The sequence below is a fragment of the Microcebus murinus genome, chromosome 16 (assembly GCF_040939455.1).
Source record: "Microcebus murinus isolate Inina chromosome 16, M.murinus_Inina_mat1.0, whole genome shotgun sequence".
Taxonomy (NCBI): domain Eukaryota; kingdom Metazoa; phylum Chordata; class Mammalia; order Primates; family Cheirogaleidae; genus Microcebus; species Microcebus murinus.
The window spans coordinates 1,500,858-1,521,547 of NC_134119.1; the positions used below are offsets into that span (position 1 = coordinate 1,500,858).

The 20,690-nt window shown below is 58.1% G+C and overlaps 1 protein-coding gene across 3 annotated transcripts in view; it reads right to left on the minus strand.

The window, feature by feature from the left end:
• OSBPL2 (oxysterol binding protein like 2) overlaps window positions 1-20,138 on the minus strand; it is a 44,890-nt gene extending 24,752 nt beyond the window's left edge. The window contains exons 1-4 of one of the 3 annotated variants that reach the window (XM_076010820.1): window positions 20,044-20,138; window positions 5,364-5,534; window positions 5,086-5,206; window positions 1,094-1,238 (exon numbers count right to left, since the gene is read on the minus strand). In XM_076010820.1, the coding sequence (XP_075866935.1) occupies window positions 1,094-1,179 (86 nt within the window). In that variant the 5' untranslated portion in view covers window positions 1,180-1,238; window positions 5,086-5,206; window positions 5,364-5,534; window positions 20,044-20,138. Of the gene's footprint in view, window positions 1-1,093; window positions 1,239-5,085; window positions 5,207-5,363; window positions 5,535-18,256; window positions 18,346-20,043 lie in introns of all 3 variants that reach the window. The other 2 variants (XM_076010819.1, XM_076010818.1) reach the window with 2 other exon arrangements.
• Window positions 20,139-20,690: the final 552 nt, after the last annotated feature.

Below are 20,690 nucleotides of genomic sequence, written 5' to 3' on the forward strand. Positions count from 1 at the left end.
GTGGTCCTGCCCGGCAGAGCGGGGAGGCGGCAAGGCCAGATCTGTCTTCTGAAAAGTGGGTCTGCATGCAGCAGCAGGGACAGGGAGCGGGAGTCGGGGAGTGGAGGGACTCCGTGTGGTGGGGGGGCAGAGGGTGGGGTCAGGGCGTGGAGAGACAGAAGGGCCCGACGGCATTTAAAGGGCCAGAGCATCAGGGAAGGGGCGGGGCCGGGGGCTGTGGGAGGACAAGGGCACTTCGGGCTGGCCGCAGGCCACTGGGCATGGAGGAAGGTCAGGTGCCAGCAGGTGACGGGGAGCATGGCAGGCCCAGACCCGAGAGGGCCCCAGACCCCAGGGGAGGTGCTCTCACATCTGCTGGGCAAGCGAATGAGTAACAGGTTAGTGAGGCACTCAGGGTACCCACAAGGACCCACCAAGCAGGCGTTTACGCAGCCACCAGGGACAGCCCCGTCCACAGGGATGAGACCGCAGATGCGCAGAGCCCCACCCTCCCAGGCCGGCAGCTCCCAGGGCAGCCTCTGCCCGCCCGCCGGCCCATCCTGCCTTCCTGCTTCTGCCGACGAAGACTGAAGACCCCTCTCGATGGGCACTGTCCCCAGAATCTCCCACCATGAACGTGAAAACGTGGTAGGAGGAAAATGGAGCACGGTCTCACTGCACCAAGCTAACCGAACCCTTCCTATCTCCACGCGTCAGAGGTCAATGCGTGGCAACAGAACTCAGGAGACAAAGGATGAATCTGGCTGTCTGGGAAGAATAGGCAGATCTGCAGGAAACCAGCAAGGGGTCTGGGGACCAGAGGTCTGAGTGCTGCCCGCTGGCCAGCACAAAGCCTGCGACCCAACCCCGCTCACCGTGAGTCCAGGGGTGCAGGGAGGAGAGTGTCGGCCTCTCACAGACGGGGAATCGCTGGTCAGAAAACTGCCACCCGCCAGCTGCAGGAGCCCAGCAGAGGTGCCAGCCTCCTGGAGCAGCAGCTGGCACCGGGGGCACGTGGGGGAGCTGCAGCCCACCACCCCTGGGCTGGGGGACACTGTGGGGTGAGGACACATGCACTCTGGAAAACTCTAAAAAGATACATGAGACGACATACCTGTGCTTCTGCATTCCATTCTCTTGAGGGGGCCTCTCCCCAATTTTCCCGATCCTGTCACTTTTGCTGGTGTCCAAATCAAGCATCCCAGTGACTTTCGGATTTGCCTCGGAAAATTCCCCGGAAGAGTTATCGGAGTCGAAGCCTGCACAGGGGAAGAAGAACGGTAACTTTCGCTGGACTTGGAAGATGTAAAACCTACCTCCAGGAATTCCGACCACACAAGCAGGTTACGAACGCTCTACGTTGTTTCTAACGGACACATCTGGAATGACTTCGGCTTCCCCAGACATAAAGGCCGTGGCAGAGAGCGCGGGAACATGCTAGCTTGGAACAGAGACTGGGAACGCTGTTCCCCCTGGAGCATGAGACATCCCAGGCTCCGCTACCAGGGGCTGGAGGTACAGCTTCAGGGCACAAGTTCCATCCTCCTGAAGGGAGGACTTCACTTTAATCCAGGACTCACGCCCTCTGGGTGGGCCGCCTGCACAGAGTTCAAAGCCAGTTTTAGGCTGCAGTGGGCCCCGTCTTCGCACGAGGTTTGCAACTAGGCTCTGCATCTTGTTCTAAAATATGCCCGTGATGAGGTTTCAAAGGAACGAGACCTCCACAGCCCCCAACGCATCACTAACTACCGAGGCAACGTCACGTGGGGGCTGGACTTGGAGTGGACTCCATGCAGAAGGGGCTCTGGAGGATGAACCATCTGGAACTTGTGTGACATGTTCCGGGACCCCCAGTCCCAGGAGAGGCCTGGCCACTGCTCCCGGCCTTCTCTGCCACAAGGTCCTTCTCTAGGAAGGAAAAGGTGACTACAGGCAAAGAAGAAGAGTGTCTCCCTTCCACTCAGTCAGTACAGGTCTGTGCTACGGAGCAGGCTGGAGCGAGGGCTGGGGCTGCACAGTGCCCGCGGGAGCCGGGTGGCGACACGGATGAGGACCCCACAAGGGAAGGGCAGGCCTAGGAGGGCAGGCAGGGAACCGGTCAAACCCGGTGTGTGACTAGATCTGCTGCTGCGCTTCCCTAGGAGCGAGCAAAAGCATCTTCGCGCGTGTCTTCTACACTGGCGCATTTACAGAATGTTGGGACGCACTGCCCGATGGTTCTGAAAGGGCGCATCAAAAACGGACCTCTTAAATGATCAATATTTTCTGAACTAGCCCATCACCCCTAATTTTTGCTGCCTATCCCCAAAGCAGCATCTACTTAATCCTCACTCTGAAGTAATCCTGGAAACACTCCCCGCACAAGGGTGCTCCACCACGCAGGATCTTCCCCCCTGGAAAATACAGCAACCGCGCACTCCACCAGGTGAAGCCTCATCTCCAGTTAGGCCACCGCTATGCAAATACCGCAACATCTTAACACAGAACATGCATTTACCGTATTAACAGAAAGACAAAATACAGGCCAGGCGCAGTGGCTCACACCTGTAATCCCAGCACTCTGGGAGGCTAAGGCAGGCAGATTGTTTGAGCTCAGGAGTTCAAGATCAGCCTGAGCAAGAGCAAGACCCCATCTCTACCAAAAATAGAAAGAAGTTAATTGGACAGCTAAAAATATATAGAAAAAATTAGCTGGGCATGGTGGCACATGCCTGTAGTCCCAACTACTCGGGAGGCTGAGGCAGGAGGATCGCTTGAGCCCAGGAGTTTGAGGTCGCTGTAAGCTAGGCTGACGCCACGGTACTCTAGCCCAGGCAACAGAGTGAGACTGTCTCAAAAAAAATTAAAAAAAGAGGAAATACGGAAGAGCAAAGGAGGAAGCTGAAATCACCTGTAATCTGGTCACTCGGAAACGCCCACTTCCACTAAATCACTTTGTGTTTTCGTGGCCCGTAATCCTGTACGTATTGTTCGCGTACTTTAAAACCTTTCATTTGAGTGGTACTGATTCTTAGAGAAAGTCATTTCCTAATGGAGTCGTTCATTTCATAACTGCTTGGCTTAAACACTTTTAAAATGAGTTATCAAGTCTGATTAATATCACAGACAGGGAAGCCCTGAAGACTCCGTATCATAGACGGGCAGTTCGCTGCATTAAGAGACTTTGCATTTTTCTCCTTTTCTATTACTTGTTTTGGAGCCAAATGACCAAGGTGAGAAATTATTGTCACTCAGACATCTGTCCCTTCCGCCTTGATCTTGGGGACACTCGGAGAAGCACTGCCACCGGGACCAGCGTCTCCCCAGCCCCGCTGGGCGTCGTTCCTGCATGGGGGAGCCACCACAACCCTGGAGAAACCACCACGACCGTGCCCAGAAAGCTCAGAGGTGTTTGGGGGAGCAGGGGTCACACACGCCCCGGTGAAGGGGACTTCTTACAGACTCCTAGAGAGGAGGGACGCTGAGGCGGGGCTCTCGATGACCAGACGTGGCCTCCCATTGGAGAGCAAGGGGGTCCGAGGCTGAGGCCACCTGGCGGCCGCTCGCTGAGTGGGAACAGCTGAGGGCGGCCGCCGATGAGGCTGGAGTTCGGCCAGCACCAGCTGAGAAGGAACAAGAATGACCTAACTTGGCCTCTGAAGAGGGTCAGGAGCTCAGCGTCCCCTTCTCCTGGGACCTCGCACGAGAGTAAGTAGACGATCGTGGGCGGCTGGCCCATCGGCCTGTGCAGACGGTGACGCCCACTGCGGCCCAGCCAGCGGGGCCACGTGAAACCGAAGTTCAACAGAGCCGTCCACCGGTGTCCCTGAGGGGCCGTCAGGAAGACCCTTGCACGGCAGCAACTACACAAGTGTTTCCAGAGACCGCCACCATCACCCGGCCTGTGGGGACACTTCCGAGCTGCCATTCCCGTATTCCTGCCCCTGCGGAGGAAACGCACTAGCACAGTCCCTCGAGGGCCTATTACTCCGGCAGTGGCAGCCTCTCGGAGAGGAAACCAGACGCTGACTCTGCGGGACAGAGAGCAGCAGAGGAGTGCTGAGCCAGCAGTCTCGCACGTAAAGACTTGTCCCGCCACCTCCTAGCGTCAGGGAGGAGACGGGCGCTCCGCCGAGGTGAACCTGCCACCCCATTGCGTCCCTGGTCTGCCCCCTCCCCGCCACCTCCCCACCCGCCAGGCTCTCATCACCCACCACACTCTCGTCACCCGCCACGCTCTCATCACCCGCCACGCTCTCATCACCCGCCACGCTCTCATCCACAGGGCACAGATTCCTCTCCGAGCACAGGCCACACGCCACACCCCTCCACCCACCACGCTCTCGTCACCCGCCATGCTCTTGTCCATGGGGCGCAGATTCCTCTCCGACCACAGGCCGCACGCCACACCCCTCCACCCACCACGCTCTCCTCACCCGCCACACTCTCATCACCCGCCACGCTCTCGTCACCCGCCACACTCTTGTCCACGGGACGCAGATTCCTCTCCGAGCACAGGCCACACGCCACACCCCTCCACCCACCACGCTCTCGTCACCCGCCATGTTCTCGTCCCCGGGGCGCAGATTCCTCTCCGACCACAGGCCGCACGCCACTATTTCAACTGGCCATGCAAAGAGCAAGAAGCGGGCCGGGTGCGGTGGCTCACGCCTGTAATCCCAGCACTCTGGGAGGCTGAGGCAGGCGGAATGCTCAAGGTCAGGAGTTCGAAACCAGCCTGAGCAAGGCCCTGTCTCTACTATAAATTTAAAAAAAAAAAAGAAATTAATTGGCCAACTAATATATATAGGAAAAAAAATTAGCCGGGCATGGCGGCGCATGCCTGTAGTCCCAGCTACTGGGGAGGCTGAGGCAGGAGGATGGCTTGAGCCCAGGAGTTCGAGGTTGCTGTGAGCTAGGCTGACACCATGGCACTCTAGCCTGGGCAGAGTGAGACTGTCTCAAAAAAAAAAAAAGAGCGAGAAGCGGCTGAACAGCTATGGGACGGCGAGAGCCGCCGTGAGCAGGTGACGCGCCCGTCGGCACGCGAGAGGCAAAACGAGCTGCAGCGGTGACATCAACAAGGTTTCGATCGTCAAGCACAAAGAAGAACACTGACCATCTCACCTGGGATCCTGACAAAATCACCGAGCCCCCAGGGAGACTCGAAGACTGCCCCATCGCCCGCTCAGGCTGGCTCCTGGATGCAAAGTCAAGGCTTTCCCACGTGTGAGACGGGACGTCGCGCCTTAAGGAAAAGTCAGCGTCTAGTCTAAAGTGACCCTCGAGTGTGCGGCTCCGTGGAGCCATCCTCGCACCCAGATGCCGAGTCCAACACCTGGATCCAGCGGTTTCCACGCTCCCATTGCCGCCCCCACCCCCGCTCGCCTCCTCTCTCCACCCACCTGTGACGGCGTCGAAGAATTCCTCCTCCCCATTCATCCTTCAGCGTCCGGGCCCCCTCGCTGCCGGGGTCTGAGCTCTTCTACTGAATCATCGCGTCTGGCCCCTCCAGCAGTGTAAGGAATTTGACGCTACAAACTTTCTCTTGGTAGAAATCCAACAGACGCTGGGATCTAAAGGGAAAAACATTTTGGCAAACTTAGCTTTCAGAAGTTTCGCGCACGGCTCAGAAACATCTTTAAAGTATCCATTCACCATTCCTGGGATGCATCTCACTTACGTCTAAGAAATAAAACAAACTCCTACCTCGTGACAGATACGTAATTTCTAAACCATAAATGAGAAGAAGCATACTGTAAACATCATACAATGTAAGACCGGTCAGCGAATGAGAGATCAGTAAGCGCCAGTATTTGAAGAGCTGTGTCTGGAAATCACCATCTACAGCCCTGTGAGAAACAGCGAGGCGCTAGCTCGGGGAGGCCACGTGGGCGGGCGGTGTGAGCGCAGACGTGTTCCCGCGAGGCGCCCGGCGCCAGGGCTCACACACGGCTCAGGGAGTTTTACCGAAAGTCATCGCAACCTTCCTCAGAAGCTGGAAACACATGGTTATTAATAAATGGAAACTTATCTTATAACAAATAAGTTAAAATATTTGTTTCACATCCACTGGAACCAATTTTGAATTCTAGGGAATTGAGTGCCACACAGATCAGCTGCTATCGGGATAAACTGATGTAAACCTGAGTTCTCTCAATGTCGTTTTAGCCCGGTGTCCAGCAGAACCCAGGCACGTTCACCCCCCACTGTGAAGAGCGGCACTTTATACATGACAAGACAACGAAGCAAAAGGTCAACCCGGTCCCAAAAGGTCTAACTTATTCTGAAAATAAGCACGTTTAGTTGCGTCAGAAAGATCAAAGCCGAGCCCCGGGGCTCTCTGCAGGTCTGCGCGACCGGCGGCGCGGTGGCAGCGAGAGCGGCCCTGAGCGGGACGTGCCCTCCGTGCCGGAGTGGCCGCACGGTGCTCCGAGACACCCCGAAGCGGCTCGTCTCTGGGGCTCTGGCGCCCACAGCGAAGGCAAATGAGCAGCTACGAGGCAGCTCACTCGGGATGAAGCCGCTGCGCTTCTCCCCAAGGACTTTCGTGTCTCTGCCTCTCTCCCGACTTCCCAGTCGCCCGAGAACCTGGCGCCAAAACGGCTTCTGGAAACAGCACAAAGAGCCCGGCTCTCGGGTGCGACCTGCTCTCCTTCGCACGTCGGAGAAGCTGCTCACGGCTGGCTCCTCTCCGACGCCACACGCCCAGCCGCGGCGCCGGCAACTTCCCTCCGGAAGCCACCGGAGGAAGTGGGTTCCCTGGAGGGGAATCCACCGGGCCCCACCTCACCCCGCAGGAAGTGAGGACGTGACTCAGGATGACTGGGGCGCTCCGGTCTGAATGCCTGTCCCCTCCAGAACTCAGGCTGGATGGGCCTCGTGGCCACGCCAGGCAGCGGGACCTCCAAGGGGCGCTGGGCGGTGGGGGCTCTGCCTCCGTGAGCGGACCCTTGCCGTGGTCTCGGGTGGGTCTGCTGTGAAGGGGCGCGTTCAGCCCCCCTTTCGCACACCTCCCCTCCCGCGCCGTGCCCCTCATCCTCTCCTGGCCCCACCACCCTCTGCCAGGGGATGGCGCTGCAGAAAGGCCCTCGGCAGGTGCGGGCACCTGGACGGGGCCTTCCCTCCTCCAGAACCACGAGCCAGCGAAGGTCTGCTCGTGGCAAACCGCCCAGTGGGTGGCGTCCTGCCACAACAGCGGGGCAGACTGGGACGTGGGGTCCTGTCAAAGACTCAGAATGAACCTACGGCAGCTCCCGCTGCAGAGCTGAGACGATCGAGGCACCAAAGGCTGCGAGAGACCGAGACACAGCCAACGTGTGAGGTCCAGAGTCCGCGCGGGCACCACCGGATGACGACACCGGCAAACCCACACGCTGTCATGAAAACTGCCAACAGTACACACGGGGACAGCACGAGCCTTCATCCTGCCTTCCCCGCCCCAGTGTCACCGAACCGCAGCTGAGGGGTCGCTGCTGGACCTGGTGCTCTGACGCGCCCGGGACTGACACGCCCGGGACTGACGCGCAGAGCCGGCGCCAGGCGCCTCCTGGGGACACACACGCCGCCTCCAGAGCAGCCGTGCCGGGGCTTCACCTGTCAACACGAGGGAGCACAGAGAACGGGGGAGCGCAGGAAACATGCCATGAGGACGCGCCAGCCGCCTCCAGAGCCGGGAGCCCCACGGGACACGACCCGCCTCTCCAGGAGACGGCACTCAGAGGACAGGAGAGCGGCGCGCGAGGTCTCCCCGGGGTGGCGGCTTGAGGGACGCGGGAGTGTCGTGTTAAACTGCATCTCGGGGATACGGTCAGCAAGACCCCGGCAGGACAAAGCCAGATTCTTCCAGCAATAAATTATAAAGAAAAAAGCACAACAGACAGCTGGGAGGACCGCTGGCTATCTTGAGCACGGTGACGGTTTCGTGGGTGCACACACGTGTCAAAACTTACTGTGCACGTTAAGTATGTGCAGTGTATTCTATGCTAATTATACCTCCAAACAGCTACCTTAGGCCGGGTGTGGTGGCTCACGCCTGTAATCCTAGCACTCCGGGAGGCCGAGGCAGGTGGATCATTTGAGCTCAAGAGTTCGAGACCAGCCTGAACAAGAGAGAGACCCCGTCTCCACTAAAAATAGAAAAAAAATTGGCTGAACAACTAAAAATATATAGAAAAAATTAGCCAGGCATGGTGGCGCATGCCTGCAGTCCCAGCTACTCGGGAGGCTGAGGCAGGAGGATCCCTTAAGCCCAGGAGTTGGAGGTTGCAGTGAGCTAGGCTGACGCCACAGCACTCTAGCCTGAGCAATAGAATGAGACTCTGTCTCAAAACAAACAAACAAAAAAACAGAAAAAAAACCTACTACCTTAAAAAAGACATACCCAGCCCTGGAGTTGGAGGCTGCAGTGAGCTATAACGGCGCCACTGCACTCCAGCCTGGGAGACAGAGCGAGGCCCTGCCTCTAATAAAAAAGGAAAAAACACACACCAACTAACACCATGCTTGGAGTGGGATTCAGGTCCGGCCACGTGGCTGGGGTCAGGTGGAAACACTGTAGGACCACTGGGAATCTGAACAGAGGGGACATCTGATGACAGGATCACTGTTCATTTTTAAAGTATCATAAGAGTATCTTTCTAAAGAAGCCTGTCTTTTAGAGCTACACGTTGAAATATGCACGGGTTAAATGGCAGCAGGGCTGGGGCCTTCTCTGAGATGGGGGGATGCGTGGAACAGGACGGGCTGGGCTGGCACACTGCTGACGCCGAGCGGCACGCAGGGGGCCACGCAGGGGGCCACGCAGGTTCCGCCCGTGGTTCGTGTGCGCCGTCTCCCACGATGAAAAGCAGGTCAGGAGCCATTCCCTTCCCCTTTTCTCGTGCTTCCTTACCTATTACAAAGTCCTGGTGCCAAAACCAAAACTCAGCGCAAAAGTCCTGCATTTCATTTGTTCGTCCAGCAAGCGCCAGGAGCTCACTCGGTGCTAGGCCTTGGAGCAAACAAGGTGGCCCTGCCCCCACAAAGCTGGTGGTGAGGGGGGACTGGGACCCACAGGTGCTCCCAGGACAGCCTCTCCTGGGCAGCCCCTGAGAGAGCTACCCGGGGCTGCGCCCAGCACCAGCCTGGGCCAGGGAGGATGAGCAGGCAGAGTGTGGGCTTCTGGGCGCGGATGTCCCCAGCGCCCGGCCAGGCCCTCCGTCCTTCCTGCCATCTGCCCTCTGCCTGCCCCAGACTTCTCAGAGGCCTGGTCCGACACACAGGCCTCCTCCACAGCCAGAAGGCCCCGAGCCCCAGGCCCAGCCTAAACACCCGAGGGGGAGATCTGGGGCTGGGACTGAAAATCCCTCTGGAGTGAAGATTCTCCCGCTAAAGGAAGCAAAAGTTGGGCTGCATAACTGAGCATTCTGTCGAAGTTGAGAACATGCAGAAAGTCAACTGCTGGAGAAGAGCACTGGCAGAAAGGCAGGATCTGTTATTTCCCGAGCATGTTCTTCCACATGCAGATTTTATTCTGCACTCAGAAGACGGTCCTTGAGACAGTGTTTCAGGAAAGGACTTTGCTGGGGTTGTCTTGTGTCTGTACGGACCGGCTTTCTCTGGCCCACATCTGCCTTTCCTAAGTCTAGAGAAAAGCCCAGAGGCACGAGCTGGAGCCGCCTCGCACCTCCTCCTCCTCTTGCGCCAGGGTGGGGCCGGGGAAGCTTACTGCCCTCTTGGGGTGCAGGCCCAGGCTCCCCACCATTCCCAGAAAGGAGCCCTGGCAAGTTCCCCTGAAGGTGCTGTCCCTGTCCCACCACTTGCATGGAAGCCTGTGTTCTCACTCTCATAGTGCAAGTCCCTCTCTGCGTCATTCTTAGAAAGGCAGGTCTGGCAGTTGGAGAGGCGTGCCTGGCCGCCCGGGGACCCTGCGCTGACTCCACGGTCGAGGTCCTGAAAGCCCACCGCACAGAGTCCCCACCAGAAGCACGCAGGCTGCCTGGGTGCCCTTCTCAAGCAGGGAAAGTGCACCTGTGACGGGAAGATGCTACTACCACTTTTGAGGTTCTAAATTTAAATTACTCAAAATAATATGTTTTATTTTATAATTTAAAAATATATCAGCGAGCAGCACTAACAAACACATAGCCATGCACAGAGCACACCGCACCAGCCTCTAACCTTATGCGGCATCTGCTGAAAGGCAAGAAGTCCCCGCTATTAACAATGACAGGGTTCTGTCCTAGAAAAGACCCTAAAAATCCCAGCACTCCAACCTCAGAGAACATTTCTCCTTCCGACCCTCCTGACAGTCCAAAGTAACCAGCACCGACGGTCTAGCTCATTCCCACGGGGAATGCACGGTGGGCCAGTGGAGTCAGGAAACTGTGGTCCACTCGGCACCCAGGTCCTGGCTGAGCTGTGCGGAGCGGCACCTCCGGGTGGCAAAGGGGTTCAGAAACCAGGGCACCAGGGCACCAGGGCAGCCGCAGGGGATGGGGACCAGAGGCTTGGACCTGCCCCCCAAGAGGTCACACGCCACACGACCACACAGCAGGCACCGCCACAGGAGGTGCGGGAAGGCCACTCAAGTGCCCAAGCTGAGCGGGAAGCTCAGCAACTCCGCACCTGCACATGCTCAACGGGCACATAAACCAGCTCCCATGGAGGACACGCCGCGGCAGAGCCAACCGAGCCGCAGTCACGTGCCAAGTTCCTGGTGCAACGCCACCGTGCTCTTCCGAACACCTGCCATCACTTAAGGTCAAGGCTGACAGACGAGTCCACCCGGCGCAGAGCAGAGTAAGGGCTACACAGGGCCAGCCGAGGAGCAAACCAAAGCCACCGTCGCCTCCCCACAGAGCTACTCCTTCCCCGGAGGCCAGCAGGGACCTGGCAGGGCCCAACCTGGCTGCTCAGAGCCCCGGAAGGATGCTACAGTAACAGCTCAGCGCTGCCAGAGCAGCCAGACCGGGAAACACGGGTCACTTAGGAGCCCTGGAGTCACAGTTGAGCACATAATGGACAGAACCAGCTTTCTGGAGGAATTAAAGGACAGACGGTCTCCTGGATCAAGGCTGGAGGATGGGAAAATTAAACCCCGCAGAGAGCAGGACAAAGGCTGCCCAGTGACACGGACGCGCTGAGGGACAGCAGCCTGAGAGCAGGGTGGCACCCGTGTGCCGCGGAGGGCCGAGGGAGCCCAAGGCTCTCTCTTCCCCCAGCACCTGCCAAGGAAGCCACCTGAGGGGCCCTGAGCCCCCTCAGTCTTGGGGCAGCAGCGGTCAGGCCTCTCGGAGACCCCGTTCCTGGTGTGGATGGCACCTCTCAGCTGCACTGCCATCGAGGTCACCGCTTTTTAGCGTTTCAGTCTTTCTTTTTTTTTTTTAAACAGAGTCTCACTCTGTTGCCCAGGCTAGAGTGCCGTGGCATCAGCCTAGCTCACAGTGGCCTCAAACACCTGGGCTCAAACAATCCTTCTGCCTCAGCCTCCTGAGTAGCTGGGACTACGGGCATGCGCCAGCCACCATGCCCGGCCAATTTTTTCTATATATTTTTAATTGGCCAATTAATTTCTTTCTATTTTCAGTAGAGACAGGGTCTCGATCTTGCTCAGGCTGGTTTCAAACTCCTGACCTTGAGCAATCCTCCCGCCTTGGCCTCCCAGAGTGCTAGGATCACAGGCGTGAGCCACCACACCTGGCCAGCGTTTCAGTCTTTACACGTCCACTTTGCGAATGACACCCACGTCGCCGGGATGCCTGGAGGCCCCGTCCCTCCGGTGTCCAGCTGATCACCACACCGGTCTCCAGTTTCTCTTGTAAAACACAGAGCGTCAACATCTTGCGGCTTTGCAGCCGAGTGCAGAACCTCGCGTGTCGGAAACGTCCTCGTCTGCTCTGTCCAGTGCCCTCCCTGCTGGCCGCCCGCGACTGCGAGTGCTGGGAATGCGGCAGGATCGTGAGCGCTGACTGCGGGGTCAGCCCGCAAGGCCAGCGGCGTCCATCGCGGACCGCAACGCTCCCGGCCGCCCTGGGCTGTGCTTGGCCCTGGAAGCACCTCTGGCCCCAGAGGGCGGAGGAGGGCAGCGGGAGGCAGCGGGGCGCAGGGGGCGTCACCAGCCTGCACTCTCAGGCCCAGGCCTCTGTTGGGAGCAGCAGGAACGGCAGCCGTCCCACACAGCAGCCCCCAAACACCCACCCCCTGTGCAGGACCCCAACCAGGCCCAGCCCTTTAGCCTCAGTTCCAGAACCCCCGGGATGGCTCAAGCCCCGCCCGCTGAAACGTGCGTTTGCTGATTGTTCAGGAAAGACCGAGCCTTAATATTGCTGTCACCGTAAAAGCTCAGGGGTTATTTTTACAGATTGTGCATAAATTTAGAATCAAATAAACAAGTCCTGCTCTCACAACAAAAACATTTCTCCAAAGGGGGAGGCGCGGCTGCCTGTCCTCGGCCACGACCGCAGACCCTCGCTGGTGACGCACGCGCTGCAGGTCGCTCAGGCCGGGGCCTCAAACACACCCTGCCTCGGTGACGGCGGAAGGACCCAGGCGTGACCTTGACCAAACACGGGTCCCTCGCCCTCTGGCAAACGGGGTACGTCAGCTGCATGTGACGCACCATCACGAGTGCTCTTCTGAGGGCAAAACCAGCGGGCACGGCCCAGGCCTCCACCACCGCAGGGCTGCACGCTCTTCCCGGCGTGGGGCTACGCACGGCGCCTCACAATCAGCTGCCGCCACCAGACAGGACAGAACGCTTCCTGCCGGGACAGGTCTCGGCTCTTCCTTCTGACAAATCGGCACGCACACATTCCTGGCCCAAGCCTGACTTAAGAATTCATACAAGAAACAGAAAGTTTCTAGACTTGAGAGAGCAAGCGAACCTACCTACCGTGCTGCGTAAACAACAGCGTTATGCGCCCACTGTTTACCATTATCCGCACCAACAGGGTGGCCCGCACAGGCAGGCAAAGGGTAAAGCCGGCTTGGTCTGCAGAGCAGCCCGGAGAGCTGCATTCTTCCCCAAGTGACTCTCCGCCCAGTGCCCCCCGCCGCCCCATGGCCATAAATCCCCTCGACTGGATCGAACTGCTCACTATTGCATAGTAAGTGCCAAAAATACATCCCACACTTCAGGGAGCATCATCTTTTACCCCAGTACAATGTATTTCCAAACACACACAAGATGAATAGAAGCTCTTTTCCACAAAAACATTTGTTTTAATCAACCTCACCATTATGCAACACAGAAAAAAGCTGTCCAAACGCAGCCCAAGAGGCTGGGTGAGAAAGTTCTGGATGGTACACTTGCCAAAGCCTGCAGGCTCCCGCTCTCAGACAGCCACCACAAGGGCAGCCCAAGTGCCCTGAGGGCAACCGTGGACCAAGGCGGTCGGCCCTGCCTGGCCTGCCACTGCTGGCATCCCCCAGGCTCAAACCCTTCGGCCGCAAGAGGAGTAGAGCCCGGCAAACGTGTGACAGACGGTCAGAAACTCCCGCTAGCACAGCGGGTTCCCGGGCTGGACGCAGGATGGAGCCATGAGGAGGAGGGAAAATTAAACAGCAGGAGGAAGGGAGCCCACCGGGAGAAACCCTACCGGGAAGGAGTGTGGCTCCACTTCCCTCCCCCACACCTCTGCTCTGGGCCCTTCCGTCCCGTCTTGCACAAGCCGTGCTCAGCTAACCGGTTTCATGGCGCTGAGAAGTCTGTCATCCCAGCGTCAGGCCTGCCCACGCCACTCCCTGCTGCACTTCTTGAGCACCAGCGGGGGTGGGTGTTTAAACCAGGGTCAGGGAAATCCATGAATCTCTAACACTCCCTCCCCAGCCCCACAAAAAAGAGAAAGAAATAAAAAGGAAAAAACTGCAAAGTTCTGTGTTCATTTTTTCCCCCAGAAAGATGATTCAGATTATTCACTAAGTTCTCAAGAGAGTCCTTGATCCTAAAAAGGGTTCTGACCGCACAGTGGGAGCCCGCACAGGCCCGGGGCCGCGTGCAGAGGGCCACAGCACGTGCCCAGGAACCTGCTCAACACGCAGCTTCAGACGCAGAGACTCGGGGCCTGGGCCTGCGCTCTACCAGGTTCCCAGGCTTTTCTGGTGAGAAGCCAGCTTTGAAAACCCCACACTGGCCCAGAAGCCTCCTGCGCTGATGAACCTCAGCCCTGCAGCCCGAAGCCCGAGGCACAGAGGCAGCGTGGCAGGAGGCAGGGCCCAACGGCACTTCGCCCTCCGCGCCCAGCTCGGCCGCCTGCCCTGCCCTGCCCACACGGGTGTCGTGACACCGCCCACGGTTGACGTGCATCCCGAATACAGGTGACCGTCAGATCTCGAGCCTGGCTTTGCTCCACAGCAGCAGGAGAGGCCAACACAAAGCCAGAGCTCATGCAGACGCCAGGCACCGAGACAATCCAGCCCACGTCCTCTTTCAGCCCCGATTCGTGCCTGACTCCCGCTGTGATTGTGAGCAGTGCTCCCTTCACCCTCCGATTTCCTGGTTTGGACACCAACTCACACAGCCACCCTGGTTTTGAGGCAGTATGGACGTCACTTTCTGGCCAAGCACAGCAATGCCAGGGGCCAGGTTCCAGCTGACCCTTTCTCAGCCCTGACCCCTCTGTTTATTCAGCCACTCACTTCGCATATGACAGCCTCCCTCCCGCCTGCTGCCACCTCTCCAGAACCAGGACAACGTCCCCAGACCGCTGTCCTCTAGGCCGCGCTCCCCAAGGACTCCCCAGCCAGCCCAGGACACGTGCTCTCCGGCGCCTCTGAAGCCGGGGTCCTGGCCCCTCTGGCAAAGCGATGCGCTCGGGGCCTGCCCAGCCAAGAGCCCCTCGGACCCTTCCCACACTGACGCCCCTCAGCTTCAGGGACAGAGCCCCCTGGGCGCTTGGGTGAGAGGGCACAGCTGAGGCCAGGAGACCAGGCCAGGCCTCCCCGCTGTGGCGCCAGCCACTAGCGCGTCAGCACCGATCCCAGAGTTTGCTTCTCTAAGTAAAGCCAGCAAGTGCCCTGGAAGGCAGAGGAGGAAGCACCGAGAAACAGACACACGTCGGGCGTCCACACGCCCCCGTTCTCAGGCCGGTCCTTTCTAAAGGCTCACTCCCTTCCCGAGCACGGCACGCGGGTGTGGTGCTCGTGTGAGCAGAAGCTCGGGTGGAAAGAACACACACGCTGCCAAATCCTGCCGAATGACCCCACGTTCTCTTCTGAATCTGGAAGGAAAAGGAAAGAAGTGCCAAAAAGTTCATGGAAACGTCTCCGAGAGCCGTTTAACACATTTATCATCCAGAGCTGCGGGACGGGCCAGCGCGCTGCACCACGCCACGCGCCCATGTCGGCACTCAAACCCAGACCCACAGTCTCCTGAGGCTGCAGCACCAAAACCTGACATTCATCAGCAAGAACTGAAAAGGTAAAAATATATCAGGGACACACATCAGTACACACAGAAACTGCACTTACAGTGTCAAACTAGAATTAAAATATTAACTCTTAGGGTTTAGGTATTTTTTAATCATGAGTCATGTGCAAACACTGGCTTCCTCTTAGCCTTTACGGATCAATTCTACAGTGCACTAAGTTTTGGAAGTAAACCTCACACCTGACCATGAGTACTCAATACTAATCAAATGTCCACACCCACCAGGAAGTGCGATAATGACCGGGAAGGGACAACTCCACCCCGAAAGCCGCCCACAGAGGCCCCACCTGAGTTAGAGCAGCCACGTCCCCACCTGCCCAGAGCTCTTCTATGAGCATGACCCTCATTTGAATGGTCATTCAATGGTAACACATGTCGAAAAGAACACAAATCTGCCTAGCAAAGACTTCCTCGGCTTTCTTTCTAAACTGCATTTGTGTGTGTGGTGTCATCGTTGGGGTGACGTCAGTCTCAGCACTCTCAGGTGGGGCCACCAAGGGTATTCTGAGCGCCTGCGACATGCCAGACACCTGACGTTCACTCTCACGTACAGCCTCACAGTGGCCCGCCGCAACGGTGAACAGGGACTTGCCTCTGCCCAACAGCTGCAGAGCGACAGTCAGGACCTGGGGGACCCAGGGAGCCCCACTCCCCCCACACCACCTTCGGAAACGCTTACACTCATGACAGACACATGCCAGCCCCCTGAGGGCTGGTCAGCACTGCTGCCATTAAGAGACCTTACTCGTGGCACTCTACAAAAAAGACACCTGCACTCGAATGTTTATAGCAGCACAATTCATAATTGCGAGGCTGTGGAAACAGCCCACGTGCCCATCAATGCAAGAATGGATTAATAAAATGTGGTATATGTACACCATGGAGTACTATTCAGCTCTAAGAAACAACGATCATATAGCACATCTCATATTTTCCTGGTTAGAGCTGGAACCCATACTACTAAGTGAGGTTTCCCAAGAATGGAAAAACAAGCACCACATGTACTCACCAGCAAACTGGTATTAACTGAGCAGCACCTAAGTGGACACATAGGTACTACAGTAATAGGGTATTGGGCAGGGGGGAGGGGGGTGGGTATATACATACATAATGAGTGAGATGTGCACCGTCTGGGGGATGGTCATGCTGGAGACTCAGAATTGTGGGGGGAGGGGGGAAAGGGCATTTATTGAAACCTTAAAATCTGTACCCCCATGATATGCCAAAATAAAAAAAATAAATAAATAAAAGAGACCTTACTCCGCTGCAGCCAGACGAGGTGGGGCTTCCCCAGGGACGCTCAAGAGATCACTTTCAGGAGAGAGTAATTCCCTGTTACAAGACAGCCTGGGAGTCCATGAAATGTATTAAAAATCTCCTCATCAAAAAAAGAAATGTCACTTTTATAATTAACTGAACGTAATAAAACTTCCCAAGTCAGGCAGGTTTTAAGGTCACACCCAAGACTCAGCGGCCATTTCCTGGTGGAGGGCACGGAGGGCAGATGCTAGGATGAAAGCCCCAAGGCGCTTTTTAACATTAAAAGAGCTCTTCAAGATGTGAGGCACAACAGAGTCTGACCCTTCTAAATGCACTTGGGAGGAGAGAAGAAAAATGTCCTCAGTGTATACTCTAAGACTCACTGCATGAAGTCCACTCAGAACTGAACTCAAAACGAAAACCTCATACTTTGAACTGCACGCATCAGTCGGCGCCCCGGCCCCCAATTCACCCCTTCCACGTGGTGAGCACCAGTGACTGCTAGTGACAAAGGAAGGAGGCAGCAGGTGGGGTACTTCAGCAAAACCCTGGAGAGCCAGATGGAGAATTATTTTAGAAGAAACAAATGATTTTATAAACACTCAGGCCCACAAAAAAATGAAAATCTGTTAGTTATATATGCTACAAGAAACAGAGTTCTGACACATAGCATGATTAGAAGAATGTTATAAACAAAAATGTTAAAGGAAAAATCCTGGTATTAAAAGGCAGTATAGGCCAGGCGTGGTGGCTCATGCCTATAAGCCCAAAACTTTGGGAGGCTGAGGCAGGAGGAATCACCTGAAGCCAGGAGTTCAAGACTAGCCTGGGCAACACAGAGAGATCCCCATGTCTACAAAAAAAATTTTTTTTTAAATTAGCCAAGCGCAGTGGTGCGTGTGCACCTGTAGTCCCAGCTACTGGTGAGGCTAAGACAAGAGCATTGTTTTTTTTTGTTTTTTGAGACAGAGTCTCGCTTTGTTGCCTAGGCTAGAGTGAGTGCCATGGCGTCAGCCTAGCTCACAGCAACCTCAAACACCTGGGCTCAAGCAATCCTGCTGCCTCAGCCTCCCAAGTAGCTGGGACTACAGGCATGTGCCACCATGCCCGGCTAATTTTTTCTATATATATTAGTTGGCCAATTAGTTTCTTTCTATTTATAGTAGAGACAGGGTCTCGCTCTTGCTCAGGCTGGTTTCGAACTTCTGACCTCGAGCAATCCGCCCGCCTCAGCCTCCCAGAGAGCTAGGATTACAGGCGTGAGCCACCTCGCCCTGCCCAAGAGGATTGTTTGAGCCCAGGAGTTTGAGGCTGCAGTGAGCTATGATCATACCACTACATTCCATACACTCTATCCTGGGTGACAGAGTAAAATCCTGTCAAAAAAAAAAAAGAAAAGAAAAGAAAAGAAAAAAAGAAAAGGCAGTACAGGGTGGTATTTAAGAGTGTGAACTCTGGGCCAGCCACAGTGGCTCGCACCTATTATCCTAGCACTCTGGGAGGCCGAGGCAGGAGGATTGCTTAAGCTCAGGGGTTTGAGACCAGCCTGAGCAAGAGAAAGAGATCCCATCTCTACTAAAAATAGAAAAATTAGCCAGGTGTGGTGTTTACCCCTGTAGTCCCAGCTACCTGGGAGGCTGAGGCAGGATGCTTGAGTCAGGAGTTGGAGGTTGCAGTGAGCTGTGATGACGCCACTACATTCAACCCGGGGCGAGACTCTGTCGCAAAAAAAAAAAAAAAAGTGTGAGCTCCGGAGCTAGACTGCCTGGGTTCAAATCTCTGGTTCATATTATAATTTACTGCTGTGTGATTTAGGGTAAGTTACTTAACCTCTCTATTCCTCAGCCTCCTCATGAGTGAACACAAGAGTCCCGCAGACTCTTGAGAGCATTACCTGAATGAAGAGACTATAACGTGCTGGAAACAGTGCTGGGACAGTCATTGTTAAGTATCATCTCTTCAGGTGAGAACTGCTACCAGCAGGTGGACAGGAAAGGTACATTCTACTCCGGAGATTCAGTCGCCCATTCACTCATCGCCACGCTTTAAATGACAACACCACCCCAGGCACTGTGCCAGGCGGACAGGAGGAAGTGCTGCCCCCGAGGTGGTTCCTGTCCTCAACCCCGGGGAAAGGGAACTAGCATTCCCCAGCACACGCTCCGCCTCGGAGAGTGTTGTAGGTAACGACTTCACCTGTTCCTCGCATCAGCAAAGTAAACGCTACACGTCAGGACCAAGGAACTGAGTCTGAGAGAGAGGGAAAGCGGCCCTGGCACAACGCTAGGAAGGACACCACGGAACGCAAGAACGCCCGGGTCCCCTGCCATTCGGGACTGTGCCAGCCTGGGCACCTCTGCTCTCAGCTGCGCCTCAACTTCCCCGCCGGGCTGAGGGGCTGTGCAGCATGCAGCCAGGCACGCGGCAGGCATTCAAGAAACGTCCGTGGCACCAACCCGAAGGAGACCACTTCTCAGGACGTGCAAAGGCAGTCCCCGAAAAGGGGGTCGTCCAAAGGCTGCTGGTCCCAGGCCAGGGCCACCAGTGGAGTAGCGGCGATCACACCACTACATCCCATACGCTCTAGCCTGGGTGACAGACCAGAACCCTGTCAAAAAAAAGAAAGAAAGAAAGAAAAGGCAGTACAGGGTGGCATTTGAGAGTGTGAACTCTGGGCCAGGCACCGTGGCTGCGCCCACCATCCTAGCACTCCGGGAGGCCCTGTTCCACAAGGACCGCTGGAACGGGACCGCGAAGACGTGAGCCAGCTTGCCGGGAGGGGACGCCCGGACTCGGCCCGTGCCAGCGGGACACCGCCAGCCCGCGGTCCCCACGCACGCCAGCGGCAGCGACCCGGGGACAGCCTCAGTCTCCCTGCGCCAAGTCTGCGACACGCCCAGCACCGAGAGGCGGCTGTGGAGGAAGCAGGCACCTCCGGGGCCAGCTCGCCCGGGGGCGCCAGGCAAAAGTTCTCACCGGCAGGTCCCGCCCGCGGAGACCGACGCAGGGAGGGCACCACCAGGGCGCAGGGCGCGGCGGGGACCGGGCGGGGACGCGAGGGCAGCGCCTGGCGCGGCAGGTCGCGAGGGCCGGTGCTCCCGGCCGCACCTGCTTCCGCCGCGCCCGCCAGGCCCCGGCCGCGCCGTCGGACGGACCCGCGCCCCGCACGGGCGCAGCGGCAGGGCCGAGCGGAGCGGGGCGCGGCGCCCGCCCAGCCCGGGGCAGCGCCCGACCCGGCCCGAGGCCCGCCGGGCCCCAACTTGGCTCCCGAAGTTTCCTCGCGGCGCCGGGCTGCGGCCTGGGCCGGGCCGGGAAGGGGCCGGGCGGCCTGCGGGTCCGGGGCCCGCCCGCCCCGCCCGCCAGAACCCGCTGCCCGCCGGGGTCGCGCCTTCGCCGGGCGGCCGCGGGCCACTCACCTGGACGCGGCGCCTCGGACGCCCGCCGCGCTCGCCGCCCACCCCGCCCCCGCCCGGCAGGCCCGCGACCCACTGACACCGAGGCGGAAGTGCGGCCCGCCGCCCCGCCGACTGACAGCCCGCGCCCGCCACTCGCTGCGCCCGGCGCCGCCGCGTCACCGCCGGCCGCCCAATCAGCACCCGGCCCGAGGGCCGCGCCGGGGGCGGGACTATGCTAATCGCGTCGCCGCCGCGGCCCCGCCCTCCGCCCCCGGAGCCCCGCCCGCGCGGAGGAGTGACGGCGCGGCCAGCCCATCGCGGCAGGGGGCGGGGCTATGCAGATCCTGACCGCGCGAGCGAGGCAGGGGGCGTGGCTGCGGCGCCGGCGGGTTTGCAAACGGCGAGGGGCGCGGTGCGGCGCGGTGCTGCCCCGAGGCCCGCCCGGGCTGCCACACCCTGCGGTCTTCCCGCACGTGCGGGGACGCGGCGGGTGGCTGCCCCCCACCGTGCCATGCAGTCGCCGCTGTCACCCACCGCCTTACCCCCGTGCGGACGTCGGGCCCCTCTGCTGTGCGGCCCTGGGCGACGTACGCACCTCTCTGAGCCTGCAGCCCCGCGTTCCCTTCGCACACCGGGCTCCTCTGCCGGCGCCCACCTGCGCCCGGGGC